The following is a 14943-nucleotide window of genomic DNA, read 5'->3' as shown; positions in this document are numbered from 1 at the left end:
GCCACAGTAGTCTTATTGGTGTGTATTGTACTAACTGCAGTTTTGGAACCACCTTCAAGGGCAGCCCCATGAAAAGTGCATTTCAGTAATCCAGTTGGGATGTTAGCAGAGCATGGGTGACAGTGGCCAGGCTGTTTCTGTCCATGAGAGGCTGATGAAAAGTATTTTTTTGTCACCAAGGCCTGGGGCCTCCAGAGATATGGCTGAAACTAACAGCAACATCTGACTATGTACCTGGTCCTACGGATCAGCACAATCCCATCCAGAACAATTTAACCAGCATTTCTTGACCTCTGCCTTAATAGGTCTGAGTTTCAGTTCATTGGTCCTCATCTAGTTAAAAAAAACAAAACCCTTTTAACACTTTCACAGCTTCTGCAGAATTTGATAGATTATTCATAGAAAGATGCTGTGAACAAAGTCAGGTTAGTGGTCCATCTAGGTTAGGGATCTCCAAACGTTTTGGCCAGAGGGTCGCGTCAAATGTCTGGCATGGTGTTGAGGGCCAGAAAAAGAAATAAATTTTAAATAAGAAAGTTAAATAAATACATTGGAGATGGAGCGTAGATGAATGAATAGGCTCTAAGTTCCAAGATTTCTCCAAGCACCAACACACACCACAGAAATAAAGCACACAAATAAAGACTTGATGCTACCATAGTATGTGACTGCATTTTGGAAACTGTTACAGACCTGTACTTTTAACAGGCTACTATGTGTATGCTTTTAACAATGATAGTCAATAGGACTTACTCCTGAGTAAGTGTGGGTAGAATTGCAGCCTAGGATTGTTACAAATGTTCCTGTTTGATGATGTCACTTCCAGTCATGACATCATGTCCGGTGGGTCCCAACAGATCCTCATTTTAAAAAGTGGGCCCCGGTGCTAAATGTGTGAGAACCACTAGTCCAGACAGATTGGCAGCTGCTCTCCAATGTTTCAGAGAGGGATTTTTCTCTGCCTTACCTGGATGTTCTAGGGATTGAGGACGGGACCTTCTGCATGCAAGGCACTTGGTCCATCAGGCAAGCCTCTGGCCTTCCCTTATTGGCTGCGTGATTGTTTTGAGGGTTACTAGTGTCTGTGAGGTGCTTCAGGTGGTCTCAAAAGTATTCTCTAAATGCTTATTTATAATGTTACATTCTCATTTTATTATACACTTATGCACAAAGTGCAGCTCTAATTCTCACCAGCGTGATTAATTGGGTGTTCAGAACCAGGGTATGCCCATTTTTCCAGGCTGAATTAAAAGTGAAGTACAGGAGTAGGCGCTCACATGGCACATGGTGTTAGGAGAGTGGTGACCTGACCTGCAGTACTGTAGCTTCCACTCCTGACAAATGTTTCCAACAGCCTGCGTGCCATAAGGAGAGAGCTGCGCAGTACTGAGCCAAAGTGACTGCTGTGAGCCTCCATTCTAACTTTAGCTTGTCTATTTTTCAGGGCTGATTCACAGATTGCCCTCCTAATGAGGTGAATGCATGTATTTGAGTCTCTTTCTGCTTGTTTGGAGATCTTGTAGAATATGTTCCCTTTTTCCAGCAGCCAATACAATCAGGGAAGGGGAAGGCATCCAGGAGTGTCTTACTTACTACTTGCCGTCTGCTGTGCTGGAGAGGAGGTGTCACTCCACAGTGATTCATCTCAGGGAGCAGAATGTAGGCAGAGAGGAATGGGGAGCTTTCAGGACAATTACCACATGTTTTGCCCTGCCTGAGGGCAAAAAAGCATGAATCCCTGCATCAGAGGTGTCCAAATGTTTTGGTAGGAGGGCCATATCATCTCTCTGACACTGTGTTGGGGAATGGAAAAAATCAATTTACATTTAAAATTTGAAAAAAATTTACATTTACAAATATATTAGAGATGGAAATGATATGAATGAAGGTCTTGCACAAAGCAAGGCCAACCTTCGCTGCTGCATCACAGACATGAAACAGCAAGCAGTGGAGGGGGCCCTCCGCCTGCAGCTCATGCGAGAGGTTGAACATGCTGAAAACAGTTGCATCAGGCCAGCATGGGCTCCAGCTTGTCTCCAGAGGGCCAGAGGCTCATTGGGGGCTCTCCGCAGGCCAGATTGGGGGTTACCGAAGGCTGCAAATGGCACCCCAGCTCATCTTGGGCAGCAGTAACATCTTGTTTTTAAAAGATTTTTAAAAAGTAGCTGCTGCTAGAATAGCAAGGCATGGCTGGTTTTAAGAAGTTGAGTTCTGCCCTGTAGGATGAAGATAGTCGCTGTGGTGAAAGTATGGCAAGTAATAAGTAGTAAATAAGCCAGCCCTGGAAACAGTGACATAGCTATGCCATCTGGCACCTGGGGAAAAATTTTTTAACCCCCCCCCCCACCTTAGAAAGGCATTTCCTGTTTTAGCAAAAACCAGAGATGCCTTTCTAAGGCCTCCAGCAGGCCTTCCGAGGCTTGGGGAGGCCATGCACGGCCTTCCTGACCCTCTGAAGGCCTGCAAAAGGCACCCCCTGACACCCCCCAGGTATGTCACGAGGCAGTTGACCCCTCTGCCCCCCCAGCTACACCACTACCTGGAAGCCTTTCCTTCCCTCTCTGTTTGTAGTGGCTGCTCGTGGAATGGAACCTGCAACCTTCTACAGAATTCAAAGACAAGCAGGGACTCCAAAAGATATGTTTCCTTGTTAAGAAGGCAAATCAGCCCTTACAGCATTCTATAATACAGCGTGTTGATGGTTTGGAGTGAATAATGAGTCATATTATTCATGTGCTGTCTGTGCATAAATAGTTATGAATGTGGTACAGATATAAGTGGGAATTCAAGTACTCTCACACTGGGAACCAGATGCGTAACCCACTTGATATTTTTCAGGGAGATTCTTTTAGGGCACTTGAAAAAAGATTTGATCGAAAAGAGGAATATTGTTCTTTTTCATGATTTTGTGTGGCAGTGACCTGTGTCCAAGAGCTTACCGCAGAGATCAGGCCCTTGGCCCTCAGTGCAGGCATTGATACAAGATAAATGTCTCCCAAAATATATTTCCTGTCTGTCAGGTCATGGATTTAGGTCATGGTTTGTCTGGCCATAGATCACATATGTGGCTTCTGGGGATTTTAATGTGGCTGCCAAGGTCTTTCTCTTCATCTCATACAAGTCAACAGAATTCATTTGTTCTGCTGACTTGAATGGGACAAACCAAGGGACTGCAACTGGGGAAAGCTGCCTGGGAAGAGGAAATGTTTGCATGGTTGAGTTTTTTCCTAGTCCCTGAGAAGGCCATAGAGAGCATTTGTACATTTGACTTGTGCAGCTTGTATGGAGATGCAAGCAGTAATAACATGGCAGTGGTTCTTGGGGAAGCAGGTTCTGTATTGGGAATTGGATTGGTCAGAGAACAAGCCAAGCCACACCTATGCTACAGGAATTATAGAAAATCCTGGTCTGAATGGAACATGGCTGAGGCACCAGTCCAGACAAAGAGACATTTCCCATAAGTCTAAACAGCTCCCTTTTAAACTGAATAACCCGCCTTTTACACAACTGTGAATCTCTGAATTCTAGAGTGTCCTCGACCTCTCTCCATTTGGGTATATAGCAACTAAGTGCCCAATCCTATCCAACTTTCCAGCACTGGTGCAGCCGCAATGCAGCCCCAGGGTAAGGAAACAAATGTTCCCGTACCTTGAGGAGGTCTCTATGACTGCCTCTCCACCATAGGATGCAGTGCACACCCCATTGGAATAGCTATACCTGCACTAGAAAATTGGATAGGATTTGGCCCTAAGAAAGGCTCCGTTTCTGACCATGCACTTCTCTGTTGAAACTGCATGAGCTCCTAGCACTAGGTCTACCTTTGACTTACATAAGTCAATGCCTTGACTTATGTAAGTCTGTGCACTTCTACTGGGACCTAGTAGAGATGCAGATGTGCAAGCAAAAGTCAATGGAACTACAACAAGTGCTGGTGTTAAACTGCTGGAGGCTGTGGGGCAAAGCCCTGTGTCATCATGGTGCCCCCTTGCCCACCTCCTGATGGTTCATTGGGTGCTACCACTGACACCAGTACTGAAGGTTCAAGGTTTGACCTGGCCAGGTGGGTCCCACAACATGCAGTTCACAAATCTTACCTTATCATATTTATTACCGGGGTGTAGTGGGGGGAGGGGCTGTAGCAGACACGGGAGCAAAACCCTGGGACATCTTCTACTGTAGGAATAGTGATTTCAGCAGCAGGAGAGCTCAGGTGCTGCAGTGCCTTTGAAACAAGCAATTCATGAATGATGGTTTTAGCAAGGGCTGTTAGCCATGACAGCTAAACAGAACCACCAAGGTTAAAGGCAGTGTATCTCTAGAGCAGCAGTTCCCATACTTTTTCAGGCCAGTGCGCCTTTGGTTCCCTAATCTCATCCCCAGTGCTCCCTATCCTACCATATAAGAAGTTTTATATAGCATAGTGATTTGCTTGACCAGTCAAAGAAGCAACTGTATATATTCGTGTATAAGTAAAAAATCATGCCTGAAAAGCAGCCCTGAAAACCTGGGTCGACTTAAACATGGGTCAATGCAGTGAATGCAGCTCCTAAGGCTAGCTACCTGGTGAGGTGAGGGTGGGACTAGGCTCAGAAGCAGGGCACAGGGGTGGGGGCTGAATGGAGAAAAAAGGAGTGATTTTACTTAGCAGTAATTATTCAGAGGCAGCAACAAAAAAGGTAACCATTTTAGCTTCTCCAAACAGACAGAGAAGTGAAGGCGCTTATGGTAACTGTAGTCTGTATGAGGGCTGCTGCTATGGAAATGCCATACTGCACTCCTCACAAAGCCTAGAACTTCCATAAGCACCTTCATCTCCTTTCCTGTTTGGAGGAGAATGTAAAATAGGTCTTTCTGGTTTTTTGCTGCTGCCTCAGAACAATTCCTGGCAAGTCATTTTCAAATAATTTCACATACTCTTCAGTTTAACCCCTGACTTATCCGGGGGTCATAGAAAATTCCATGATTTGTGGCTCAAAACCTGCCCTTGGCTTATCTGTGAGATTGACTTATAGGTGGGTGTCTGCGGTAATAACAGTGAGATTCCAAGTACAGTGACAATTAATTGCACATCTATTCAAAATCTAATTAAATACTTTTAGTTGAATTTATTAAACAACATTTTTTCAACTTGATTCAGTAATACCAGCTTGTCAAACTCTTGACAGACCAGTCCTACCTAAATCCCCCCTGCTGATGCAGCTGTACCACTGGTGTGCATGCTGCATCCTGTGGGGGTGGGTGGCAGTCACAGTGGCCTACACCAGGTAAAGGAACATTTCTTTCACTGCCTGGAGATAAGACCTACTGCCCTGATGGATCTACTCAGACCTATTCCAGCAATTTTGCTGGTGCACATCCATGTGGACCCGGATAGATGGAGCTAGGAAGGGGGATAGGGTATCGCCAGAGCTACTTCCACCAATAACCGCCTCTTCCTGCCATTGACACACTCCCATCCATGCCCTGATCATTTCTTCATTAGAAAAGACCTTTTCACATAACTGTTAACTGTTACCCTGCAGATGCCTGATCTTGTCTGATCTCAGAAGCTAAGCAGGGTCAGGCCTGGTTAATACTTGGATGGGAGACTGCTTGGGAATACTGGGTGCTGCAGGCTTCTACCATAGTCTTTCGAGACTGAAGGTTGCCAACCATTTTCACATATTAGGCACATTGGCAGCTGCTTGTTTGTTGGTACTGGTATAAATCAATACTTCAGATATTCCAAACTATATTGTCTGCATTTCTTCTTTGATTTTTCTGCTTCTGCTACAAAAAACACATGCGGTGAGTACGCTTTCTCAAAACACAATATGCTGGTCTGACTAGAGCTCTCCTGGTTTCTTTACTAAAAATTTTGATAGTTTTCACCAGATTTCAGCACTATGCAGAGGCAGAAACAGTGCCATTTGCTGGTATGGTGCCATAATGCCACCACTTCAGCACCCTTCTGCCGCCCCTTGCCTCTTAGCACCCCTTCGGTAATCCCACTGCCTCTGAGTGGCTCCCACTCCTACTTTGAGAACCACTGTTCCAAACTAGCAGTTCCCAAACTTATCATGATCACAGCACCCTTCTTTCACAGCAGCCTTCTCAGCTCTCCCTGGCAGCGCCATCTTGGATCATGCAAGAGCTTGCAAAATTCCCATAAGAATCATTCAAAATCTCATGTGATCCAAGGTGGCAGTGCCTGAGAGAGCCAGGAAGAAGAGGCTGCCAGGGACATGGTACCCTTAAGCACTATGGTGCAGAACCACTGTTCTAAAGTATACATTGGAGAATATTGGGCAATATACATTGAGGAATGGTGACTGCCTTCCTCCTCTGCCTTTATGCTTCCTGGAAGCATCTGACTAATGATAGTGGGGGGGGGGGGGGGGAAAGGATGCTGGACTAGTGTCCTTAGTCTGATCCAGAAAGTCTCTTCTTATCTCTGGCACTGTTCAGTTATATTGATTTTATTTAGTCATGTCTGTCATAATCTGTATTGGTAGTTTCTGAAACTAACAACAAACCATGAGTTCAAGGCAGATGACAATCTCTACTGTCATTTACATATCGTAATTGGATCCCATGCTTTCATTTGCTTATCTCAAGAAGGATTAAATTCAGAAATGACTTGAAAACATTAATTCACCTAATGACAAATTAGCATAAATTAATCTGCTTTGGTGTGCTTATTTATTTGAACATTTTTTACCATGCTACTCAATAGCTAATGCACAAGTTGCAATCCGTATAAAATTTAAAAAATGTGGTGGAAGAGAGATGTCAATGTTAACACAATTTAGCTGAAGTTTCAATACCAGGGTGGTATGTATACAGGTTCTCCTGTGTTTTATGTCCCATACCTGCGTTCTGAAGAACAGTGTAAGCTAGCAAACCTTCTACAACACTGCAAGAGGAGAACTTAACATCTGAATGCCAGACAAGTAGCAAAAAGAGCGGTAATTTGAGCCTTATGCTACCATCTTGCATGCTGATCCTAAGAAATCAAAAGCATGTGTACCAAGTCTAGTGCAAAGCAGGCCTTCTCCTGGGATGGGGCTCACATTTCCTCACCCCCTCTTCAGCATTCACAATAGTGCATGTCATCTCCTCAGCTGTCATCTCACCACCCTGTGCATTTACTTTGGCATAGGAAAGGTGGGATATAAATCTTTAAATAAATAAGGCTGCAATCCTAACCACACTTTCCGGAGAGTAAGCCCCATTGAACAAAATAGAACTTACTTCTGAGTAGACCTGGTTGGGATTGTGCCCTAAATCTCCAGTTCTGAATACACAACAGAGGAGGAGAGAAGGTGATGTTGGCCGAATGCAGGTGAGAACAGGCCTCAATGACAACTGTCTTCTCCTCCAGCTTTGCTACCACAGTTTTGGAGCAGCACTGGAGGCAAGCCCCCAAACCCACCCACCCATTACCCCTTCCTTATTTTGTTTTTTTCTCTGTGCTCTCCAACTCTTTTTTTTTTTTTTTAATAGAAGCTTTTTCCTTTTTTGGAATTGGATCAGTGCATCTCCCAGCTCCCATGTTTAGCACTGCTCTGCCACCTTATTTCAAAACAGAACCACAGAGCAAGGAAGGAGGGCAGGGCGGAGCGAAGGCCTAATGAAGGCAAGGTGAAGTGGTTGTGGAGGTGACCAGTGAGTGCAGACTGCCATCTGCACCCATCTGTCACTCAAAGAAGCTGTTTCACCTTGCCCTGTGAATGGTCCAACCTTGAGGTACACGTGGAAAAAAGTCCCATTATTTTCTATTAAATTTGGTTCCAAGAAAGTAAGCATAGAGTTGATGCTTTACTTCTAAGCCAGCTCCTTTTAAGTCATTGGGACTTACTTCTGAAGAAATGTTAGAAGTGGAGCTCTAGCCCATAAATAAAAGTATACACTAGTATAAGTGCTAAGTATAAGTGCTATATAAATATTAAATGATGCATGTACATATTCCCAAACTTTATTAACTCTCTAATTTATTCCCTGTTGCCCTCTTAGATGTGTTTGGTTGATTCAGATAAACAACAAATGTTACAGCTTAAACTTCAAATTTTGAGATGAGTGTTTGAAACCATGACCTCTTCCAGAACCAAATCTGCTGCATTCTTCCAAGGATCATAGTCATGCCCAGTAGTCTTCCAAATTGCAAAGTAATATTTTTGTAGTGAATAGTTTCAGAACTGACAAAGCACTCCTATGTGTGTGTCTACTCAGAAGTAACAGCCCAATTCTACCTAAACTTCCCTGTGCTGATGCAGTGGTGCCCGCATGGGCTACAGTGCATGCGGCTAAGAAATTTAGCAGTTGGAACGTCTCCTCGAGGTAAGGGGACATTTGTCCTCTTACGCCAGAATAAGCCCCAGTCTGTGCAATGGGTCATTTTGGACCTGCACCAGCAAAATCATTGGTGCAAGTCTTCATTGATCCGAACTGGGCCCGGGAAGGGGATAGGACAGTGATTTTCATCCTTTTTTTGTCTTGTGGCACACTGACAAGATACTAAAATTGTCAAGGCACACTGTCAGTCTTTTGAAAATTGACAAGGCACACTGTACTGCCAGCAGGGGCTCACATCCCCCAATGGCCCTACTAATAAATGATCCTCCCCCAAACATCCTTGGCATTCCTGCAGACCATTCGCGGCACGCCAGTGTGGCATGGCACAGTGGTTGAAAATGGCTGAGATAGGACATGGTGTGCACCAGCACCTGCCCCCTTCTGGGCTCGATCTGCCTACCCCTGCCCTGTCACCACTCTCCTCCAGCCTTCCCCCATCCCTGTGCTGCTCAGCACAGCACTAAACCGCTCCAGTGGGCGCTGCTCTTTACGCTGGTACCAGCACTGCAAACAGGCATACCATTGCAAATTACTTTATGGCTCTTTTGCAGTGGCAGAGCGCATGCACCTCGGGCATTGAAGGGGGTCCCACAGTGTTCAATGGGGAGTATTCTAGGTTGTGCATAGGATGGCAGCTTTCAATGTTCTGAATGTTTGGAAGCCTAGGCATACAGAAGTGAAAGACAACTAAGGGCACAATCCTAACCAATTTCCCAGCACTGACTTAGCCTCAATGCAGACCCAAGGTAAAGTAACTAACATGCCCTTACCCTGAGGAGGCCCCCTTGATTGCCTCTCCACTGCAGGATGCACAGCTATGTCAGTGCTGGAAAGTTGGTTAGGATTGCGCCCTGAGTATTATGAATCCTTCTCCATTGCCATGGTTATCTTCAAAATCACTATTATATGTTTAAAAAGTAGGTGTTAACAATTGATTACTAAACATCTCATTGCAAGGACTTAGGAACAGCAATGAAGACAGAATTCCTGTACAGGGACTTTAACTTGCACAAACAATACATTAAAAAAACCTAAAAGGTTAAAAAAATTCCCAAATGAGTGTCTATTTATAATGAAATGCATTGCAAAGTACATCTTGAAAAACACCTGATGATTCATAAAAATATAAAGGATAATGCCGAAGTGTTTGTATGGAGTGGGAAGCAGTGAGTGAATTTAATAAGCAATCTTCATTGAATATGTTCATTGTCTGGTTTGGAGTGTAGTACCGAAGGGTGTCGTGGACATGAAACACTTCTCTGGAGACTCCTACTGCTTTTATTATGCACCAGTTTCTCCTTCTTAGAGAAGTGTTTCAAAATAGCTGCCCGGAATTAAACTGACCTTCATCATCTCTTGGCAGCCAGAGGAAGTTGGGGACCTCCTGACTCCTGATTAAGGATCTTATTTGCCACCTTTCCATTGAGTACGGGTGACTTGCTGGGTATGTCACCTTGAGTTCCATGATAAAAAGGAAGATGGGACAGAAATAATATGAATACATGATAATCCCAGAGTTATGTTAAGAAAGCCAGGCTATCCTCTGCAAATAAGAAGAGCTACTGTTTCCCACTTGCTACTCCTAAGTACTTCAGAGATCTAGGGAATCAGAAAGGTAAGCAGAAAAGGTAGGGCTATTAGGAGCGCTTAGTTTCATAATGACTTCACTCAAAGGAATTGCAAACTTGGGAGAGCAGATTAGCTGTGGGAGTCTAAATGCTAAAAAGCTTTTTTCACTTGGCAGGTAGTTTACACCATCAGCAGATATTTATAGCCAAGAAAACCTAACCAATTTCCCTGATATCTCTGCTTCCAGATTAGGAATTTTCCCATGTGGGAAGGGTGCGAAGGCTTTAGATGGCTTGTAGCTGAGTTAGATGTTGTTGGAAAATTGCTGGAAATTTTTACAGAAGGAACTCTGTGGGTTGTATTGAGCTCCTCAAGCAGAACTAGAACAGAGCAAAATGCTTCATCACCATTTTCACCCACCCATTCACAGGTGGCAAAGCATGGGATGTCCATTTTGGCCATTGTTCAGGTTGGCTAACAAGTCCTGAGAAAGTGCAGACTGGTGACTGCAGTCACCGCTCTTTCCTTTAAACATGTTTTAACGCTGCCTCTTCAGGTAGTGAAGTGGCATGTGGAACTTCTCCTGGTATCCAGTTCCTGATGGTTGTCATGAATTGTTCTCTGCTCTCCCTGAATGCCCTGGAAAGGATTCAATGTCATGAAAAAACATCCTTCCAAGGAGGCTTCTGGGAGGAACAATAGCAGCAGCCAGTGGGTGCTATATAGTGTCATGAACAAAGCATCACTCTTGGGGCATTCTGAAAGAAAAATAAATGGCAGCCAGCAGGAGCTCGCTGCTGAGAAAAAGTCTATACTTCTGATGCCACTAATGAAGCAGCAGGAAAAATGTGCAAATAAATAAAAAAGGGAAAAGGGACAGCCACCTGCTTCCAGTACACTAGTAAGCTGCCCTTTAAGTTATCTCAAAAATTCTCAAATTCCCTGGAAATTGTTCCTGGTTTCCTCTGCAAATTTCACCTGCTACCGCAATTTTGAGATCAGAATTGCTCAGTGAAAACTAGACAAAACGGGTCAGCAGCAGTGGTCAACAGTGGCCAGCAAGGCACTAGGGAAAGCGATAAAAATGTCCACTTCTGCCTTGCTTGTTTTTAGCAATCACGAAAGCCCCTTTCTATACTATTTCAGTGACAAACTATGTGTCGGCCCATAGGAGATGGCACTCTTAGGATAAAGCGAATAGTACTATACTGGTTTGGTGCCATCATTTAGTGGCTATGTACTTTTATTGTTTCTCTTTTTAGTTATACTTTATCAAGGCCTTTACAGGCTGCATGGCTAAAGCCCTTCCTGCTAGATTTATACAAGCCAGAATCTAGTTCAGGTGTAATCCCTTTTAGGAAAAGACCCTCTGCCTATCACAGCTTAATTTGGTAGGGAGACATTTGACAGGCTGCACCTTATCACCATAGCACTGTGACAGAAGAAACCAGCTCTGTGGACCTTTTTTGACAGCAGGGTTCTTAGCAGAACAGAAACTTATGCCAATCAAAGTCTGAAAACGTTAGCTAGGTGTGTGTGTGTGTGTGTGTGTGTGTGTGTAAGGTTGAATACTTGTGCCTACAGAAAGTAATTTTTAAGCCATTTCTGCCCAATGTTGCATATACGCAACAGGGACCAAATGTGTACACCTGTGGGCTGGGCAAAAATGGGTTAATTTCAAGCATACATGATTATAATCTCAGTAATTTGGGACCAGGTCAGGATTCTTTTTTTAATCTTACTTGCCTTAGCTATTCCTGAAAGGGAATGTTAGAGTAATTGAATTTATCTCTGGGTGAAAAACTGATCCCTTATTTGACAGGTAAATTAATTTGCAAACATGTATTATGTTCACAGCTAGTTGTGCAGTTGCAATGACAAATCTGCACCCAAGGCACTATAAATGGATTCCACTAAAAAGTAAGCCTTTGCCATTCTTGCATGACTATCACTTTCCACTCGAGCACAAGCATGTAAAAGTTTGCCAGTTGCATAATTTTAGATAATAGGACCCAGGAAACATTGTGTGTGTCATGGGGGGGGGGGGGTCAAATCAATGATCCTTCTAAACTAGTTCCTAGTTGTTTGTGTAAAGAATGCTACAGACCCATTTACTATTTACTAGTAAGTCCCATTTACTATTATTGTTAAAAGAAAATACATAGTAACTTGTTCAAAGTACAGGTCTATAACATTTCCCCAAATGCAGTCACATACCATGGTAGCATCAAGTTTAATATATTAAAAATAAAATATTGAAATGAATGGGGACCCACCTGAAAGTGGCTATATTAAATGGAACTTACTCCTGGGTAACTGTGGCTAGAATTGCAGCCTAGGATTGTAAAAAATTTCCTGTTTGGTGATGTCACTTCTGATCATGGCGTCTTTTCTGGTCCTGACAGATTCTCATTCTAAAAAGTGGGTCCCGGTGCTAAAAGTTTGAGAACCACTGATTTAAGTATTATTGCCATACTGTAGATGGGAGATTAAAGGCCCAATTCTGCAGTTGCGCTGGCAGAGCACATGATCCACTGTTGCAGAGCAGCTGGAAAGTGCTTTGCAATAGTGCTTCTAGCAGGCACACTGGTGTGAAGGCTAGAGCCTTCCTGCACATGCCAGCGGAGAGGAGGGTGCCTGTTGGAGTAGGTAAGTCTGGTGAAGGGGTGGGGATGGAACAAGGTGGGGGGAGGGAGTGATGAGGGTGGGTCAAGACCGGGAGGGGATGGGGGAAAGGGATGGGATTGGTGGCACCAGCATATACCAAATCCTATCCCTCTCCTGAACCCGATCTGATGACATGGATCAACTCGGATTGCTGGTGCAGGTCTGAGTTATCCCATTGTGGTTTCTGGGGCTTTCCCTAGTGCATGGGGACAAATGTCCCTTTACCCCAAGGAGAACTCCAGCAGCCAAAATTCCCCCTCAGGATGCAGTGTTGCCTGTGCTAGCACCACTTGCATTGTGGCGCGGAAATTTATTTAGGATTGGGTTGTGCTGCAGGAAGAATAGTGGCTTATCTGAGGCTACCTAGTAAGTGTATACACCTCTAGTATACACTTACCTCTAGTAGAGGTAAGATCTGAACCAGAAATGTCTGCTGCACTAACTCTCTTGTTATGTAAGAGAGTTGTCATGTCATTGTAAAATAATGCCTAGCATTGTTTCTAGTAAATGAATCATTTGCACCAGGTTCCCATTCTACAATTTTCAGGATCATTGTCCTCATTTATTTTCAGCTACTAAGATGATCAATACAGAACTGGGAGGTACTTTATTTCATGTTCATTTGCATTCTTTTTCTTCTCCCTTAGGAAAATGGGATCAGTTAATCCCATATAATAATCACTCCAGAGATTCCTGTTTAATGAGACTGTAGACGAAAAAGAACACGAGATGGATGGCTTAGTTGAGCAGAAGAGTGCACTTACGCACAGCAAGGTCATTGACACCAAGAAGAGGAATGGGTTAATTAATACCAGGAACTTGGTGGCTGAAGGCAGGGATGGCTTGGTATCTGTTTATCCAACTCCTCAGTATCAGAGTCGGCAGATTGGGACTCTCTACTCTCCAAACTACTCTAAGAACGACCCTGTGCAACAGCTGCTTGACCCCAACACCTTGCCCCAGACAGTGGAGTCGCGCTATCACCCAAACATCATCCTCTATTCGGAGAATATGTTGCGATCGTGGGGCGAGAGTGTGAATGCGGAGTGCTGTGAAACGACCTTCATCGAGGACAGATCACCCACCAAAGACAGCTTGGAGTACCCGGATGGCAAATTTGTCAGTCTGTCCACGGACGAGATCAAGATTCATACTCTCTCCTACGAGGTGGAAGATGAGGATGATTTCCAGGAGCTAGAGGTCAGTAAAGTAAGCTTGTTATTGTTGATTGAAGTAGTTTCTAAACTGCGTGCTGGGGTACATATGTATCATGAGAAATGCATTTTTAAGACAATTAAAGGCTGATGGGAACCCTAAGACTCCACCCGCAGTGGGTCATTTAGTTGGATTATTCCGTTAGTCCCAAGAAATGTAGCACACTGACCTACTTATAGATAATTTGGGGGGGGGGGTTTTCCAAAGAATGCCAGATTTGGGCTGCAATCCTAACCTCACTTTCCTGGGAGTAAGTCCCATTGAACCCAATAGGACTTACTTCTGAGTAGACCTGGTCAGGATTGTGCCCTTGGTCTGATCCAGCAAGTCACTTCTTATATTCATAAATAAGAGTGCAAACTTAGCACAGGATAATTTAAAAAATACAAATGTGTATATATATGCACTTCAGAGGGTGTGAGAGTATAAGAACTACCTGCCCTCCCCCACCTGTTTCTTTGGGAACCACTCTGCAAGGAAGGAAGCCCAGAGATATAATAGAAAGTGTTTTGGAGATCTGTCCAAACACTAAAAAAAACACAGGCTGTTTTTCCCCTTTAATTTATTTGGGTTTGGTGTGAAAAGTCATTTTCTTCACAGAGGGAGAGAGCGCGCATGATTTGACCAGCGTTAACTAGGATGTGAAGCATGTCTCCCACTGGCCCAACTAAGGCTTAATATTCCTTGGTAAGGGTGTAATAGCCCAATCCTGAAATTCCCAGTGCCGGCTGGAGCCCAGCGGATGCCAGGAAGCAGCCAGGGGTCTCATTCCCTTCCCCCCAGGGAAAACCCCAAGTCCCACAGTGGGGCTTCTCAAGTCTGCACCGGCTATCTTCAGGAACTGGCTGAGCAGAGCTCCATCAATTTCCAACCCCCTCCTACCCTGGTTCCTCCCCCCACCCTTGTTCCATCCTCTCCCACCCCCAGAGGTCACACTGCCATCTGGCGGTTGCACTTACCCTAGCGGTGGCACATCCACTTCCTGCTGGCACTGGGCCCTGAGCCCAACTGTCACGGGCGCAGTACCAGCATTCCCTGCTCGCCAGGTGCAGTAAATGTGCTTTACGGTAAGTTTATGGCACCCAGCACCGGCGCTAGGGCTTAGCTTGTAGCACCTGCCTAACTTTCAGTTAGGTCTTTAAGAGTGGCTAGATTGTG

General features: G+C 44.4%; 1 protein-coding gene across 1 annotated transcript in view; it reads left to right on the top strand.

Moving 5' to 3' along the window:
• Positions 1-14943, top strand: part of SYNDIG1 (synapse differentiation inducing 1) — a 31981-nt gene that overhangs the window by 2316 nt on the left and 14722 nt on the right. Inside the window, exon 2 of the mRNA XM_066624292.1 lies at positions 13218-13770. Coding sequence (XP_066480389.1) covers positions 13300-13770 — 471 coding nt within the window. The 5' untranslated portion in view covers positions 13218-13299. The remainder of the gene's footprint in view (positions 1-13217; positions 13771-14943) is intronic.

This window comes from Tiliqua scincoides, chromosome 4 (assembly GCF_035046505.1).
Source record: "Tiliqua scincoides isolate rTilSci1 chromosome 4, rTilSci1.hap2, whole genome shotgun sequence".
NCBI lineage: Eukaryota > Metazoa > Chordata > Lepidosauria > Squamata > Scincidae > Tiliqua > Tiliqua scincoides.
This window is presented reverse-complemented; position numbering and strand designations above follow the sequence as displayed.